Raw genomic sequence first — 17,035 nt, 5'->3', positions numbered from 1 at the left:
ACTCCATCCATACTCCATACCTTCTGGTGGCGTCGCCCTGCGTGCCTGACCACCAATGACGTCAAACCTACGCGAGTATATAAACCACATCCACCATCTCACCCTCAACTTCAATCCGCCCTCAAGACCACAGTATTAACTAACCTTGAAATTGCTATCAACTATTCATGCGCTTCAACTTAACAACCCGCCGCGCCCTCTCGCTAATATCCAGAATGCCCTCGTACACCGGCTCCTGCACCTGCCGCAGAATCCAATACAACCTCACCCTCTCCTCGCCCGACGAGGCGCGCACCTCGCTGTGTCATTGTAAAAGCTGCAAGGTGAGTTATACCTATCGCAAATAATAGATTCCCTCCGTCCTTGCAATCTTGTGAGTTCGAAGTTAGAATTAATTAGGGTGCGTGATGGACAGAAAGCATTCGGAACGAACTACGGCCTGACAGCCAAAATCCCCAAAGATGCGCTGAAGATCACAAGTGGCGCAACGAAAGAGTTTGCAGGTGATAACGGGTCGGGCTCGATTGTTCATCGCGAGTTTTGTGATAATTGCGGGAGTTTTATTTGCGAGTATGGGGTATGTCCCCCCTCCGCGTGATTTTTGGTCTGTTGGTAAAATTTGATGGGGCATCGTGCTAACATATCTGGTTGCTTAGGACGCCGTAAAGGATAAATTCCGGTACCTTGTCGTTGGATCCCTGGATGATCCGGAGGTTTTGCCGCCCAAGGGAGAATTCTTCTGCCAGGATCGCGCGAGTTGGATGCCGGAGGTACCGAGTGAGTCTCTTCCTTCCCCTTTGAAGATGTAGTGCTGATACTGATTGTGTAGATGTTTTTCATAAGAAGCAGATCAAGGAGTGAGGTGTTTGCGAGACTAGCATGAGTGGAGTCTGCGGGAGACCGTTGGGATGGAGCTTGTCTATGAGTTGGCTGCATGACGATATGATTACGAATGGATTAGATGATATCAGAGCGACGAGGTGTAGTAAGCATAGTAGTTGTGGAAACAAACTCGAACCTGAGGTGGTTCAATAGTCCAAGAATCACTATTGTTGGAGTCACTGACCCTGGCCATGGCGTGTTGAATCCAAAGTGCCCCATGTTAAACATCAGAAACGAACAATAGACAAGCCGAAAAATACAAGGTCAGCTGTAAACAAAAACAGGCCGCAACGATGATTGGAGACACCCAATACAACTCGGAGCATCACTCGGCACGGTTAAAAGGCCCAGGGGATTCACCTTCCAGAGCAAGCCTTGCTACTTGTGGTGGGGGTCTAACACACCCACCAGGGGCGATGCGATAACAGACACTTTGTATTTGACAACAAGAGTCGACTAGACAAGCGTAGCCCGGATCGCAATCGTCGTTGGTGGTGCAGGATACAGTCGGGCAGCCCCCTCCCTCGAAGCACACCCCCTCACCACCATCTGCGTTGATCCCGCAGGTGCAAATTCCCGTCGGTGTGTCACAGAAATAGAGCTCGTAGCTGCCGCATGTCCCGCCTGTGCAGGATACCACGGGCGGGACGGTCATTTTTGTCGTTATGGTGGCGGTCACAGAGACGAAAGAGGTGGGGGTAGGGGCTGTGTTTGTTGTGCGCGGGATGCCGATACAGGCGCAGGCTGAGCCGTAGACGCCGGGCTGAGTGCATGGTCCTAAGATGTAGGTTGGCAATGCTGTGGGGGTGACGGTCACGGCTCGTGCTTCGCTGTCAATGCCCCGGCGAAGCACGGGACCGGTGACAGTGACGGTAGTTGTTACAGTTGCAACGGTGGTGGTGGTGGTCCTAAGACACGGTCAGAGGTTGCGCATAGGGATCCATTCGATGTGACTTTCACGCTGTGTCAGGGGTAACAGTCACCCTCTGGTAGCTGGAACAATCAGCTCGACGGGAGGGCAGGGGAGGTAGAAGCCCTAATTTGGGTTGGAGGGAACATGCGAGGGATCTGCCCAAGTATGGCAGGGCAGGGCCCTGGCCAGATACCAGCGAGCTGAAGATGAAAAAGAGAACGAGTTGATGCAGCATTTTGTCTTTGACCTGGTGCTGCTTGATGATTCCCGATGCTGACTTCGGCTACTGACGTGTGCTATTAGACTGACGCAATAAAGAGCGAGTATGGTGCAGAGCACATACTGGGGCTATATAACATTTGTTCGAGTTTGGACCAGTTCCAATCCATCAGTTTTCGTTGAGCGGAATGTTCATCGAAGAAGGTCTATACATGGAGGCCATTGGACACGGGACGGCATTGTACCGGCTGGAACAATCAAAGGCGGAGACTCGGAACCCTAATTCCAGGCTTGTGGTCCTCCTACTGGGCGGAATGTCAGCTCCAGATCTGACATGCAGAAGCAGCGTGGGTTGTCACGGGCCGAATCCAACTTTGCTTAGACCTGTACGACATGCCGAATGCCCAGCACCAGAACCGACAGCGAAGGGGCTTCAGATGACCTTCGCGAAAAGCATCCTGGGACAAACGGCCAATACGAGGCAGCAAATTCGCCTCTGCTCACACCGGAGCCCCTATTTGAGGAGACCCCCTGGTTCCCGCAATAATGCGCAGGGTCGATGCGCTGTAAGACCACCTTGTGATATGTTTCCATTGCTAGAGTGCTGGGTCCCGATCGGACCTCCTTATATCAGCCGTCGGGGACACCAATTGCAGGTACCTCAAAGATGGGTAAGCAGGTGCTTGATCGGCCTCGCAATGTTCAGGCCGGTTCCATTCGCTAGGCGTTCATCGTCTGGGTTCACCAAGGCCAACCGTGGGCAGCGTGCGGCAAGTGCAGGTTTGGGCTCATGGTCCACTAGGCTTTGGCGCCATGCATCGTCACGCAGTAGATTATCAATTGTAGGCTTGGTGTCGGGCAAACAACCTAGGTGATCGCGCATAGTGGGAATCGATCATCTCGATCCGACCCTAGGACTCGTAGATCTGGATCGGAGAGAATCTGGGGAAGATTTAAGCAATTATGAAGTGGTCATTTTATGGGTAGAAGCATGGCTATTCGCGGAGCCGTGCACGTATCGGTCTGCGAGCGAACCGTCCTGGCGAAAACGACATTGGGATGCCGAGGGCTAGCAAGCCATCCTGGCAAATTTCCAACTGTGCGTAGGGCCGGCTGAGTCACGAACGAGATCCTATTAGCAGCTGTTACGTGGAATGGAGGGGACCGTAGACTCATTCAACTTGCTGAGTCCCCAGTAACCTCTTGCAGGCCCATCGTTACGGGCTGAAGATATTGCATCCCCACGTTCAGAGATCGAGCGGGTGAGCGGTAAACTCTCAGGAGCTGCTGCCAGATGCAGAAGAAATCGCAAGCTCCCACGGTTGGGCAAGGTGTCTTTCGGCAAGTGCGAGGCGAGGTGCTCCCTTTGTGGAAGGAACTGCCAGCGCCACGCAAGGAAAATCCCCTGCTGCACTCGGACAAATCGTCCTCAAACGAACCGCGAGCACACCCACAGGGTCGTCACGATCGGAAATACCCCCAGATTATACTGCGGGGATGATGAGGTTGATGCTCTTTATCGGGCATTCACGTTATGCTTAGTGCGCAGCGGAGCTTCCCCGACCTATCCTCTATCAAACGCTGTCATGGTATAGCTCTGAGGTCTCGAATTGCCCTGTCCGAGGTGCATGTTTCTTTTGCTGCTTCGTTTCCTCTTTCATAATTTCATGATCACAGCTAGACTCACTATGAAGGTGCATGGATCGGACTATGCTGGTCACCGCAGCGGAATCGCGCGGTCCTCATCGTAGCTCCACAGGGCAGAAGAGATGTCCGGGTTGCCTTCAACCCCAAACCTCCAGTGGAGCAGCAATAAACCTTACAGGAGCGATGCATCTGTCACTACGCCGCCTGTTGCCGCCCGCCGAGAGGGTCAGAATTCATGATTTAGATCAACGCCCCAGAGTCGCCTGCAGATTTCCTCAACTTCTCAGGTAGCCTTTCTTTTGTTTTCAGTGAGGACGGATATCAGAGGTCCTTTAGTGCTAGAGGTATCTAGGGTATTTTGCAACGGTTTCAATACCGGGCACAGGTTTCCTGACCTCGAACCGCAGCGCCATATCTATCGAGTGTCGACTCCCTCGACGGCTGGAGGCAAATGATGAAGCGAAGGTCGAATCCCCGAACACGCTAGGATAGGATTGCTGTCGAGTTGTGCAGAATCTTCTGGCACGGCGCCCACTCCTAACAGACTAAGGCCGGCTAATCTCATCTGTAACAGGGGCTCGTCCCGCATTCCCGTCTCCGTCCCCGTGGACGCTCCATCTCCGTTCCCAAAACGGCAATTGTCGAAGAATCCGGGGTTTAGCATGCGCCATGGTTACTCTCCGTGGGGAAACGAGATTAGGTCCTGCAGAGGATTCTTCATAACACCCCTTGGCCCCGCGCCACATCCCACTGCCAATGCTCCGTCACAGTGCCTTCCCCAATTTCACGAGCTTTCATTTATACACACGAATCATGAACGAAGCTATTGAGTACCACGCACACTCTTGGCGCTTGGCACCTCCGCATTTTATACTTGGATTCTTCAGGAAGCCTCAACTCCGTGTCAGCGGATGGCGAGAGAATGCACCGGTATGTCGAACGAGCACACCTCGGTGTACTTGGCTGGATGCCACATGTCCCGTGGCATCACGCACTCCATCTCGGTTGATGGAACGCAAGGTATAAAAGCCAGGAGTAGATCGCCATGATCATCATCAAAACCAGCCCTTCAACCATCCCCACAGTCAAATAATCATGAAGAGCACTACTTCTCTCCTCGTTACCCTCCTCTCCGCCGCAACCCAGACAGCCGCCCACGGCTATGTCTCCAACATCGTGGTCAACGGTGTCTCCTACCGAGGCTGGCTCCCCGGCCAGGACCCGTATAACCCCAATCCTCCCATCGGCGTCGGCTGGGAGACACCCAATCTCTCGAACGGCTTCGTGACCCCCGAGGAAGCCTCCACCGACAAGATCATCTGCCACATCAACGCCACCAACGCTAGAGGAAGCGCTACCGTTGCTGCCGGCGACAAGATCTATATCCAGTGGGAGCCACGCCCGTGGCCGGAGAGTCATCATGGGCCGGGTGAGACTCATCTTTTGACTGTTACCCGTTACAGCTGGGCTGGGTTAACCTGTATCTGCGTTTAGTAATCGACTACCTAGCCAACTGCGGCGCAAGCTGCGGAACAGTCGACAAGAACGACCTCGAGTTCTTCAAGATCAGTGGACCGGGCCTGATCGACGGCTCGAGCCCCCCAGGCTACTGGGCCGACGACCAGCTCATCGCCAACGGAAACGGGTGGCTCGTGCAGATCCCCGCCTCCATCGCGCCGGGCAACTACGTCCTCCGCCACGAGATCATCGCCCTGCACGGCGCCGGAAGCCGCAATGGCGCCCAGCTGTATCCGCAGTGCTTTAATCTGAAGATTACGGGATCCGGCAATGTCCAGCCAAGTGGCACGCTCGGGCCTGATTTGTACACCCCGACGGATCCGGGGATCTTGATTAATATTTATCAGGTGCTGACTAGTTATATTGTCCCTGGCCCGGCATTGATTCCGCAGGCGGTTGCGATCCAGCAGAGTTCGTCGGCGATTACCGCGAGTGGGACGCCGACTCCTGTGTAGATGTTGGCGGTTCAGTGTATGCATAGTCTTCCGTGTCCGGATGATTATGCTTTTGAGATGGAATGTGTCGGGTCTGAGTGATCCTCAATGTATCTCTCTTGGACAGTGTAGCTCACTTAACTCTTGCAATGAAAGTTGTCGTGGTCCAAGCCAGCCTTCACCTTAAGAGGAGGGTGTATAGCCTGACGTCATACCCACGACAAACACCCAGAACCTCAATATAGTCGCCCCGACGATGCCAATTCATCCTGAGTAATGAATCACCCCTCCAAGGCAGCCATGCAGCACATTTCCATCGACCCAAGTAAACTCCAACCCCCGACGCGGGATGAGTCGGTGGCGGAGGTACCCCAGGGTCTCCCCGCAGCCAAAGCCAGCAAGAGACACCCATCAAAGCCTGGGAAAGAAAATGCATCGATCTATTTCGTGGGGACGGCTACAACTATCCTGTAAGGTGGTCAAAGAGATGTTGTCCTGGCCTGGCTCTAACCTAAAGTTCAGAGAATGGCAGGGAGTCCGAATCATGACAGATGTACGTGCCTCAAGGCCATTTCATTCCGCGCCTGGGTGGATGGTGCACTGTAAGTACTAACATGCAATATAAAGCCAAACTTCCTACACGCAGGCGACCACGTTCATCTCGGTCCCGGAGTCTCTTCAAAGAGGAAGACAAATCCAGCAGTCGACTTGCACGACTTGCCCCGGATTGACCTTGTTCTCCTTTCTCATTATCATGGGTATGTATACACCACCATACATCCATTATATCCCCTCGCTGTCAGGTTACGATGTGTCACTGACAGCTACAGCGACCACTTCGACCAACACGTCGAGGCCTCGCTCCGCCGGAGCCTCCCGATAATCACAACGAGCCACGCGCGCTCGATCCTAACATCAAAGGGACCAGATTCGTTTACGAATATCTACGACCTCGAACCATTTCAGCAGATGATGGTCACCATCAAAGCGGATACCGACGCAAAGGCTCCGCCCGCGCTGCGGGTGACGGGGATGCCGGGCAAGCATATCCCCGTCGCGAAGCCGATTGAAAAGTTGAATGAGTTTGTTGGGGCAGTATGTATCCGACCCCATCCAGAATCCATGTCTATATGGGATACAGATTAATGGAATGCGACAGATCCCCCCAACAAACGGGTGGCTCCTGGAACTCGGCTACGGGCACAGTGCCGCGGACTTCACATCGGGCTACAGAATCTACATCACGGGGGATACGCTAATGGTCGACGACCTAAAGGAAATCCCGAAACGCTACGGCGGAAATAACATCGATCTCATGCTCATCCATCTCGGCGGGACAACCGTTCCCTCCCCCTCACTGTCACCATTTACGTTGATGGTCACGATGGACGCGAAGCAGGGGGTTGAGCTGATGCAGCTTGTGAAACCGGACGTGACGGTTCCGATCCATTATGACGACTATGATGTGTTTGCGAGTTCGTTGGAGGATTTCAAAGGCGAGGTTGAAAAATCAGGACTTGGAGGTGGCGTTGTCTATCTGGATAGGGGCGAGGAGTATCGGTTTGCTGTGAAGAGTTGATTTTATTGTTATCTACGTTGTGGCTTTTGTGGCTTGAAATTACAAGAATTATGTGTCAGTTGGTGTCAGTTTTGTGTCACTTTGGGCACGATGGAGTAAGAATGACGTGTGCATGTCCAGGTCGGCTGGTTCCGAGCCTCTCAGTTCCAGGCTTTTCAGCCAACCCAGCGGCAATTGGTGGATGATCGGCGGACACTGCATCGCGAACCGCCAATCAGATTGCAATGTGAAACTATTCAGGCCAAGGGTCCGTGTCCTCGCCATCATTATGCATCTTGGGGATGGCAAGACCATTGGCGTTCGTACTTCTTTATCAACGAGCTGTCCCTCAAAGCTGAAAAGGATCAGCACCTGGAGAGGAAAATAAACTATCACTTTTGTCACTCCGGGTTTCCTCAACTACACTCTACAAGATTATCGTCCTTCTACTTGTCATTATTGCGATTTTGGCGTCAGCAAAATGTCCGCCCTCCAAACGCGCAAACCCGCCGCATCGGCAAACAAAGTCCCAACAATCCAAAGCCTGAAGGAGACAGGGCGGTCCATCTCCTATAATGCAACCCCCGAAGAGCGCGACGTCCCGCGAACCGACGAAAAGAATACAATCGACCAGGCGGGCTGCGACCAGATGCTCAAGGCGTCGCTGACGGAGATGCTGAATTCGGGAGAAGTCAAGTCCGATGCGCGCGGGCGCAAAGTGCAGAATCTGCTCATGGAGACGCAGAAGGATCTTAGGAAGCAGCGGCGGCAGAGTCTGGGTGAGCCTCGGGCCAAAGCGGCGTTGGAGGTTATGGAGGCGAGGATGAAGTCGTGAGTGAAACGATATTGAACTTGACGATTCGAGTCGACAACCGGGCATTAAATGCAAGCATCGAACTAATACGCATTTGCGATCGCATTCATCGACACTAAGACGATATTCGGAGACCTTCCCCGCCAATACACGAATGGATTCTCGGGAAGCCGAAGAGAGGGCGTAAGGCTGAGAAAGGCTGGAGGGATGTGCGATGCGATAGCGGCCCACTTTGACATCAAACAATGGCATAGTTAATCTAGTACCCACTGATGTTGCAATAATGTTAATCTCAACTATGGCTCTGCCACGTGTATGCGTTTTTGTCAGAATGACGTCCACTTGACTGTGCAGCGTAGCTCTCTTATTGGGCGAGATTCCTGACAGATGCATGAAGTCATCTATCCCGGTCTATATAACAAATTATTGTATAGTTCAATGACAGCACGGTGCATATCATATAGCAGCCCTTCAACAATAGAAATGACTCTCCTACAAGCCACCCTCCGCCGCAAGCCTCTAACAGGCCCCCGCCTCCTCCGCAGTAAGCCCATCCACCCGCATCTCTCCCACTCTATATCAACCATCTAAAAAAACATCCTAGCAACCCCACGCCTCTCCCCCAGCGTCGCGCGCCTCGCATCCTCAACCCCTGAAGCAACCCCGGGCCCCTCCAGAAACGCCAAAAACCCCCTATCCAGCGGCGGCGACAGCCAATCCATCAACCTGTCGCGCGGCAAAGAAGCCCGATCATCCGACATGGCCGACACACGGTCAACGCAGTCGCCGATCTCGTCACAGCCGGGCGAGATCAAGAGTGCGGCGCATGAGGGCGAGGAGCAGACGAGTGCCGATGCGCAGATTAAGAATGATCCGCGTGAAAGCGACGAGACTAAACGGGCGAATGTGGAGAAGGCGGGGAGGCGGAAGTTGGGGCCGGAGGATGATTAGTGATTTGCATACTAGGGTGCTGTTTGTTGAGTTGGGAGTAAATGGATCAGGCTGGTATTGATATTGATATTGTACAGAATGCCAGATTATCCCTTGCATCCTCCTTGGCTGGCCTTATCTCTTCTTCTTATCGTACACCACAACACCAGTCTTCCAAAAAAAGAAAAACCCTTCAACGCGCCCCGTACTCAATAAGTAACCTCGCAATCTCCAAATCATGAGCCGCTATCGCCAGCAGTGGATTGCCCTCAACCTCCCGATCCCCATCCGCAGTAGCTTTATTCGGATCCGCCCCGCCATCCGACAAAACCCTCACAATATCCAGCTGCCGATACCCAGCAAGATGCTGCGGCCTCACAGCCGCATACAACGGCGTATATCCCTCCTCATTCCTCGCATTCGGATCGGCGCCGTGCTCCAGCAGATACTTTATCGCATTCTCATGCCACCAGTGTCCGCCCTGCGCGAGAAAATGCAAAATCGTATCGCCCGGTTTGTAGGATTTGTCTGCGTACACCCGGGAGGAGAAGAACACTTCTGGGCTGAGTTTCATGTCCGGTGTAAAGGGGGCGTTGACGTCGGCGTGGAACTTCTCAATGAGGAGCTTTAGCATGGGGAGGTTTGGGAGGGATCGCCGGGCTGCTGTGAGGAGGTAAGGGGGGAGCTTTGCGCCTAGCGAGCCCTTGCCGCCGTTGACCCAGCCGTCGCGGGTCATCAGGCTGCCGAGGCGGGAGAAGAGATCGACATAGCCGTATCGCGCCAGCGTTGAGAGGAAATCTGCGAGGCCAGACTGGTCGTCTTTCTCCAGGAGCTCTTTGGGCGTTTGCTCAAGGGCTTGGGCAATTTCTTCCTGGTGGCCGTGTAAGAGCATGTACCCGAGATCATGACTACTGATGTACTTGTGGAACTGTTTCTGCAAGATATTTGGGAGGTGCGTGGAGCGTAGCTTGATATAGTCCGACTGGAGCTCGTGGAAACTCCTCAGATGGAGCCCCTGCGCGTCCGCGAGCCGTGTAATCTCGACAACCATCTCGTCAGAGCCAGCGTAGACCGCGTGCGTGATCGGAGTCGTAAGGGTGATATCTTCCGGTGCAAGCTTTGCGCCACGCGCAGCTAGCAGTCGGACAATCGGCGCAATGCTCACAGTGTCGTGCTCGGATTTAATCTCATACAGCGCCATTCGCCCGCGGGTCCGCGGACCGTCGTCTCTGGGCTCGTGAGGCCGCGAATCGTCGCTTCCTAGCACCCCGGCCGCTGCGAGTTTGCCGAAGACGTTTTGGGTTTCATCCCCGTACCTCCACAGCTCCCTTTCCTTGATGAATTCCGAGCACGCGTAGAGGACGTCTTTACCGGCCGTATCGGTAGCTGAGGCATTTGCGCCGGCGTCGAGGAGGACGGCGACGGTTTCGAGTCGGCCGGATCGCGCCGCCTCGTGCAGTGGTGTACGGCCACGTTTGCACGGGGCGTTGAGCATGGAGGTTTGTATGGCCGATGGATAGTGGTCGAGGAGGAGCCCGACTATATTACTCTGTCGCGCCGTCGACGCGATGTGTAGGAGGTTTCGTCCATCCTTCGTGACGGCAGTCGTGCTTGCCCCTCTGGAGATCAATTTCGCGACCAGAACTTCGGAGACGGTCGCCGCGAGGTGGATGGGGAGGATCCCGTCGTGGTCTGGGATCTCTAGGCCAGCGACAAGACCGGCATCAAGAAGAATGTCGATTGGCGCTTTCTCGGCCCCCGGTGCAACTCGGAAATGATGCTCCGAGACGAGACTGCAGAGCATGTGCAGCGGCGTCTGTCCTTTGTAGTTCTGCACTACAGGAGAAGCACCCATATCGATCACTTTCTTGATCGCGGTGATTATCGTTTCCTCGGGGATCGTGCCCAGGTTCGCGGCCAGGCGGTGCAATATCGTATCGCCCTTGTAATTCGCCATGTTCGGGTCTGCACCCATTCCCAAGAGGAACATTAGAGCCTCAAACTGCAGTCGATGCGGCCGGACCATATAGTGCAGCACACTGTTCCCATGGTAGTCCTGCGCGTTGATATTCGCGCCGCGCGAAACGAGATTTGGAATCATCTCGTCATAGCGATAGTTCGGCCGGTCGAACATCGCGCGAGCGAGCAACGTGCGCCCGTTGTAGTCTCGAGCCTCGAGATCTGCGCCCGCGGCGAGTAGGAGATCTACTCTCTCTTCCCAGTCGAAGGTGCCGTCGGCGACGAGAGTGATGGCCTCGCACCCGTCGTTATTTCGTTGATGCACGTCGATCCCGAGCGCCAGGATCTCGGGGAGGATCGGGGCCCTTGAGGTATGGCTCTGAGCAGCAATGTGAAGGAGCGTGTTCCCGTTTGCGTCGGTAAGGTTCCAGTCGGATACGTATGGCGCCAGTAAAGACGTGTTCATCCGGTGATACCTTACGTACGAGTGCAGAGGCGTCATCCCATCATCCGTACTCCGGATATCAAGTCTCGCGCCGTGGTCCATAACCAGTTTCAGATCATCCTGTCGCTCCTTGATCTTGTGGAAGAAATGCAGCGGCGTATTCCCCTTTTTATCCTGATAATTCGGATCTGCCCCGTGCTCAAGCAGGATGTCGACTATCGGAAGTCCGAGTCGCAGCGCATCGAAAAGCAGCGTGTATCCGTGTTTCGTAGCAGCGTTGACATCGCATCCAGCTTCGAGGAGTAGAAGCGTTGATTGACGTAGATTCTCCTGCTCCTCGAAATCCTTGCCATCCCACATAAACCGGGTATCGCTTAATCCATGGAGAGGCGTCAAATCGGCCGTATCCCCATACATTGAATACCTTGTATTCATCGACTTGATCTCAACATCCGCGCCGCGACCAAGCAAGAACTCGATCAGCTCCGGGTCAGCCGACGACGCCGCGCAGAAAATTGGCGTGCTGCCGTCATGGATCGCATTTACGTTGATCCCTGGTGTGTCCAGGAGGATGACGACGACATCGAGATCACCTTTACTGCTCGCCTGGCAGAGCGAGCGGGCAAGATCCTCTTTCTCAGCGCTCCATGCCGCGTCCTTAATGCCGTCGAGATCATGCGCGTTGCAGGCTGCTTGGAGGGGTGTTTGGTACTCTTGCTCCTCGTCGCAGTCTTCGTCGGCTGTGAAGAAGGCAATCATTATGAGGGCTACCCAGAACACAAGGGCTACTTTCCAGCGGGCGTGCATGCTTGGCCTGTTCAGGGGCTCGCATTTTTTTGAGGGTCGAGAATAAGATTCACTTGTTGTTCTGCCTGGCTTAGGCGCCAGGGGCCAGCCGGGCCCAGTGCTTAAGCGGTTAGCCTACCCGAGGGAGGGTCGCCTAAGGTTGGGGGCCGGCGATTCCTTGGCGGGTGCTGTTGACGTATTCACAATCCCCTGGACTAGTCGCAGAGATCATCGGTAGATGACCATGCAGGGTCCAATTGCCATGTACCTTGACATTAGTCGAAGCGTAGACCAGCTTACTTGCAACCTTTCACACCGACCCCCTTCTCTTGATCAATATCATTGCATTCTGCTATAATTGCCTAAAAGTTCAGTCGTAGGTGATAACTATCGTCTCACCAGCCTAATTGGTGCTGTTTCCGGCATCTGCAGGGTTAATCCAACCCTGCTCGCTTGCAATAAACGAAGAACATCTCGCCGTAAATCATCAAAATGCTCTCCGTCGTTAGGAGCGATGGTGACCCGATAATTCCTCAAAAGACATACCACAACCGCAACAACTTCAATCTGCGAGAACTGTTGCCCAGGGCAAACGCGCGGCCCAGTTCCCCAGGCAAAGAAACTGTTGAAGGCCTTGATGGAAAGTCCTCGCTCAGACTCAGAAGACGAGTTGGAGGAGAAGATCCATCGACCAGGGTTCCATTCAAGAGCGTCCTCACCCCAGGTCTCGGGATTGGTATGCAACGCCATGGAGCTGATGTTGATAGGCGTGTTCTCAGGGATCAAGAGCTCCGTGTCGTTGGAACAAGGCAATATCTGGTCTTGTGACGCCGTCTGTCTCACAATTGTTGGAACTGGTCCGTAGAGCCGCAGGGTTTCATACTGTCCATGTTTAGCACGCATACTCGAGCACGAGGAGCCACTGCACTCACCAGGATCGCGCGTATCCGCTTGCACTCGGGAAAGACACCATGAAAGTCGGGCTTCACGTCATCTGTAGATGAGGCGAGAACAGAGTCTACTTCCTCCGTCGCCCAGCCCTGCCACTCGGGGTATATCGCCAGGAGGTGCATAATATAAACCAGGGCGCTCGCCGTCGTCTCATGGCCGGCAAATATGAACAAGAAAAGATTGCCGGCAATCTCACTCTCCGAAAAATCACTCCCGCCCGCAGGAGCCAGCATTGACGAAAGCAGGTCGTTCTGCGATCGAGTCGATGCGGTTGGTTTTCTATTCTCCACAAGGCGTCTTATGAACTCGCTCAGGGCTCGTCGGTGCGATCCTGCCTCTTGTGCTGGAGGCATTGGGCGGAACTTTGTAAGGCTATGCAGGTACCGCGAGATGTGGTGCTGAAGTGATGGGACATTCGTTGCGTCTGTCGCTTGACTGTCCTTGTCGTTGTTTAGGTTGAAGCATGCTTGAATTAGGACTTCCAAGCTCAGCGTCGCCATATCAGACTTTATACAGTGTACCCCCTGTTTCAGATCCCACCCTCGAAACATGGCGGATGCAACGGAGTAAGCTTCATCCCATACCGTTCTATATGTCTTCTCATGGAACGCCTTCGACGTGAGCCGACGATGTCTCTGCCATTCCTCTCCATCTACCTGAAAACCGTCAGCACCGGAGGATACCAAAACTACTACTTAGGGCTCATATGCGCTTCGGTCGACCACCCACTTACAGTCGCAAGATTTCTTCCAAACTCCTCCAATCTCGCCAAAAGCCGATTCGGCTTGGGAAAGTCATTCCTCCGATCGAGAATCTGCTTTGCAGCTTTCGCGTCTGCGACGTATATTTCGCAGCCGGTTGGGGAAGCGAGAATGAAGATCTTTCCATATTGCTGGTGGATGGAGAACTTCTCGCGAAAGGTCCAACTTCCTTGTGCGACTCTGACGAAGGGGAGTCTGAGGATTGCCTTTGGCAGGAGGTTGCGATCGATAATGTGCTGGAGCAATCTATGCGCGGGGCCCCATCGGCGTATTGGACTGATAATTATTGGGAGATTCAGCTGTCTTGCGCGTCGCCAGTGATTGTATAGTGGCCTTCCCGTAGTTGACAGCCAGTAGCCCAGAATGACCGTCGGGAGGAGCAACCAGAGCATCGCGTGTGGCTAAGAGGGCCGCTTCAATTTGGACGAAGGAGCGCCGTTTATTGTGTAGGCGACAGACCTGCAAAGGGGAGCCATCTTTTTATGCAGGACGGTCCGATCGAGAGGCGACGAGCAGACTGCGGAGCTGGGCGGATGCACCTATTTTAAACGAGATGACAGCCACTGCCTAATATGTCGTACTCGTACCCGACGCCCAATCTGGAAGGGCCGAGGCCTTGGCCCTGAGTACCCAGCCGAAGGGGTTGGATAGTAGCGAGATCTGACTCCCTGATATGGTCAAGGATAATACTCGGCTCTCTTGTTGGACCTGGAGTGTCAGCCACAGGGCGATAGACCCATGAGCATAATCGCCCCCTTACCTTAGAGCTTGTGGCGAGGTGACGCAAATTTACTCCCAGGTACTCCGTCGAACTCCACGGCGGTCTCCAAGGTAAAGAAAGAATATCTGTCCTCCGCTCTAGTTTCCTTAACCGCGTAAAGTGCAATCGTACAGCTTTTCTCGCTTTCGCATCTACGATCTGGCATACATCTATTGGGAGAGACAACCATGCTCAGTCGACAGTGCCAAGTCATGCCACGCGACCCATAGCTCCACTCTGGCCCACCACCAGGAGATAAAAGATTGACAATTCCACAATAATTCAATAATGAAGGAAAAAAAATTTCAAAAAGATATTCCGATACGGGGAATCGAACCCCGAGCTGCCGTGTGAGAGACGGCGATGTTAACCATTACACCATATCGGATCTTGTTGAAGAAAGTGGTCTTCTTTTGTCATCATACGCCTGCGCTCCTATCGTAGATATGACGCGTTGGTCCTTCAATTTCTCCAATCAACCCTGTACATGCCTTTTGAACATGTTGAGTGAACCTTCCAGGGCTTCTCTGCTATTCTTAGCTTAGCTCATGTGTGCGAAGCGACGGGTTAGAGTTAGATTTAAAACATAGGTACTTGGTTCACACGGGAGTCTCTCAACGAAAATATATAACGTGAAGGTCAAGAGGTCAACAAGGATGGTAACGAGCTCTTCTAATGCATGATCTCATTAACCACTATCTAGTTTGTCCGTCACGTCCATTATCATCACCTTCTCCAACTACAGCCATATGCTTCTCAATCCCTATGTGACCAGCGCTTTCAGGCAACATTCTGCTCTGAGTTCTGTGAACGTGGTGGGCAACATTGCCCGCATTTGCGCATTTCCGCTGCTAGCCGAACTGAGCGATGTAAGTAGATAACACGGATCTGCTATTTTGTACTCATATATGTTAAGGTCTTTGGTTGGGCTGAGATATTCAGTTTCTTCGTCACGTTCCATATGGTCAGCTACTTTCTGTACGCGTCCAGTACGGCTACCGCGCAATACTTTGTACGTTCTATCACTCTTCTCATCCAGTTTCAGGCTTACAATAGTTTAGGTTGCTGCAGTTCTCTATGCCATCGGGTCAACCGGGTTCGTTCTCACTCAACAGGTTTTCATTGCTAATGCCACAAACCCCGTCAACCGTGCCTTCTGCTCCACTCTTCCTGAGTCTATCACCACGATTCCTGCTCTGTACCTCGGCTCCATAATCGGCGAGAGGTTTCCCTACAACGGTCGTTTACGAGAGGGATTCTGTATTAATTTCAAGTATGCGCTTTTCGCTCCTGCTGGGATGATCTCTGATACCATAACAGACCATAATTATGTCCAGTCCTATTATGATTGTAATAGTTGACTATTTTTTTGACTCCGCATCCACATAACGGCCAAATACAATGCCATTGTGGTGTCAGTTACAAGGCATAATCAATCTGAACGCTGCCATGAGAAGACGTCTCATATATTCTTTGTTGATGTCCGATTCAATCTTCGCCTCGTAGAGCCCTTGTCCCCATTCTTTGCAACAGGATCTTTGATCCCGAGGCCTAATACAAGTCAATTCCGGTAGCCTTTCATAACAGTAAACAAAGAAGTACATCTATATCTATCTCGCCTCCCTAGGAAGCTCACACAACTAACCCCCCACACCCTCCACCCCACCCCATTCCACCTCACGCACAGCAGTACCAGACAGGTGACAGCAGCACCCCAATCCACCCTGAATGTCTGACACTCTATCCTCTCCTGCCCCGTCAACCGGACTAGGAAGCACAATCCCCTTCCCAACACAGACCCTCCCCTTCCACACCACCTTCCTCCCCGCAAAAATGAACGGCCCGGACTGGACAGGTATAGCCCTAACAGGTAAAGTGCCCTCGCTCCTCCCCAAACGCCCGCGCCAACAAGCCGACGAAGCCCTAAACATCGTCGCGGACATCTCGCGGACGATTACAGCAGGGCAGGATGCGCGAATTTCGCAATCATGCTCGGGTTCTGGGCGCCGAGTGCGAGTTGGTTGCTGTATGTGCGTGCGACGGAGCTTACGAACCTCCCTTCGTCGCATACCCGGGGCAGCACGAGGATTGAAGACATCAGGCGGAAGGTTGCCTCGTATGTGCCCCATGAGGACCTCGAGGAAATGGAAATCAATAACCGGTACTCGATCCCGTGGCACTATCCCCATACCGGGAAATGGATGCATCTAAGTCTTTTCGTCGTGTATCGGGGTGTCCCATTTGTCGTGCAGCGTGATGGGAAGCTGAATGTGGATGAGTGGAGGGGGGTCATTGCGCTCAAGGAGCATGATGAAAAGTACAAAGGCAAGTGTCTTTCGCCGACGAGGTTGGCGCCTAGTGAGGCTGTTCCTGATATTGAGAGGGCGCTTAAGGAGTTGGTTCGTTCGAGAGTTGGGAAGGTTGTTCAGCGGCTGTCGAGGTGAGTGGCTGCATTTGT

General features: G+C 53.3%; 8 protein-coding genes and 1 non-coding gene across 9 annotated transcripts; 6 read left to right on the top strand and 3 right to left on the bottom strand.

Annotated features, from left to right (window-relative positions):
• The first annotated feature begins 131 nt into the window (after nt 1-131).
• On the top strand, nt 132-956 carry BJX68DRAFT_185410 (GFA family protein). The gene is made up of 4 exons (XM_071037286.1): nt 132-323; nt 416-577; nt 657-777; nt 830-956. The coding sequence occupies exons 1-4, from the start codon at nt 168-170 to the stop codon at nt 859-861; spliced, it is 471 nt and encodes a 156-aa protein (XP_070894144.1). The 5' UTR covers nt 132-167; the 3' UTR covers nt 862-956.
• A 3,800-nt stretch (nt 957-4,756) lies between these two features.
• Nucleotides 4,757-5,634, top strand: BJX68DRAFT_271577 (putative endo-1,4-beta-glucanase; the record flags this gene model as incomplete). Its single annotated transcript, XM_071046975.1, has 2 exons — nt 4,757-5,090; nt 5,156-5,634. The coding sequence occupies 2 exons, from the start codon at nt 4,757-4,759 to the stop codon at nt 5,632-5,634; spliced, it is 813 nt and encodes a 270-aa protein (XP_070894143.1).
• A 279-nt stretch (nt 5,635-5,913) lies between these two features.
• BJX68DRAFT_278942 (MBL fold metallo-hydrolase) lies at nt 5,914-7,192 on the top strand (the record flags this gene model as incomplete). Its single annotated transcript, XM_071048630.1, has 5 exons — nt 5,914-6,083; nt 6,136-6,166; nt 6,241-6,371; nt 6,444-6,708; nt 6,773-7,192. The coding sequence occupies 5 exons, from the start codon at nt 5,914-5,916 to the stop codon at nt 7,190-7,192; spliced, it is 1,017 nt and encodes a 338-aa protein (XP_070894142.1).
• A 460-nt stretch (nt 7,193-7,652) lies between these two features.
• Nucleotides 7,653-8,006, top strand: BJX68DRAFT_271575 (uncharacterized protein; the record flags this gene model as incomplete). The annotated part of the gene is made up of 1 exon (XM_071046974.1): nt 7,653-8,006. One exon carries the CDS (start codon nt 7,653-7,655, stop codon nt 8,004-8,006), a length of 354 nt encoding a protein of 117 aa, XP_070894141.1.
• Nucleotides 8,007-8,468: 462 nt separating this feature from the next.
• On the top strand, nt 8,469-8,936 carry BJX68DRAFT_271574 (uncharacterized protein; the record flags this gene model as incomplete). Its single annotated transcript, XM_071046973.1, has 2 exons — nt 8,469-8,529; nt 8,590-8,936. 2 exons carry the CDS (start codon nt 8,469-8,471, stop codon nt 8,934-8,936), a joined length of 408 nt encoding a protein of 135 aa, XP_070894140.1.
• A 31-nt stretch (nt 8,937-8,967) lies between these two features.
• BJX68DRAFT_246523 (ankyrin repeat-containing domain protein) lies at nt 8,968-12,143 on the bottom strand. Its single transcript, XM_071041660.1, has one exon. The coding sequence runs from the start codon at nt 12,124-12,126 to the stop codon at nt 9,109-9,111; it is 3,018 nt and encodes a 1,005-aa protein (XP_070894139.1). The 5' UTR covers nt 12,127-12,143; the 3' UTR covers nt 8,968-9,108.
• A 349-nt stretch (nt 12,144-12,492) lies between these two features.
• On the bottom strand, nt 12,493-14,209 carry BJX68DRAFT_258443 (cytochrome P450 monooxygenase; the record flags this gene model as incomplete). Its single annotated transcript, XM_071043532.1, has 3 exons — nt 12,493-12,987; nt 13,038-13,712; nt 13,790-14,209. The coding sequence occupies 3 exons, from the start codon at nt 14,207-14,209 to the stop codon at nt 12,493-12,495; spliced, it is 1,590 nt and encodes a 529-aa protein (XP_070894138.1).
• Nucleotides 14,210-14,893: 684 nt separating this feature from the next.
• On the bottom strand, nt 14,894-14,965 carry BJX68DRAFT_t153. Its single transcript has one exon. It is a non-coding gene; the product is annotated as a tRNA-Glu (tRNA).
• A 361-nt stretch (nt 14,966-15,326) lies between these two features.
• On the top strand, nt 15,327-17,021 carry BJX68DRAFT_271571 (uncharacterized protein; the record flags this gene model as incomplete). Its single annotated transcript, XM_071046972.1, has 4 exons — nt 15,327-15,446; nt 15,494-15,589; nt 15,639-15,850; nt 16,454-17,021. The coding sequence occupies 4 exons, from the start codon at nt 15,327-15,329 to the stop codon at nt 17,019-17,021; spliced, it is 996 nt and encodes a 331-aa protein (XP_070894137.1).
• Between the last annotated feature and the right edge of the window lie 14 nt (nt 17,022-17,035).

Source organism: Aspergillus pseudodeflectus, assembly GCF_044049435.1.
Source record: "Aspergillus pseudodeflectus strain CBS 756.74 chromosome Unknown BJX68scaffold_64, whole genome shotgun sequence".
NCBI classification, from domain to species: Eukaryota; Fungi; Ascomycota; class Eurotiomycetes; order Eurotiales; family Aspergillaceae; genus Aspergillus; species Aspergillus pseudodeflectus.
This window is presented reverse-complemented; position numbering and strand designations above follow the sequence as displayed.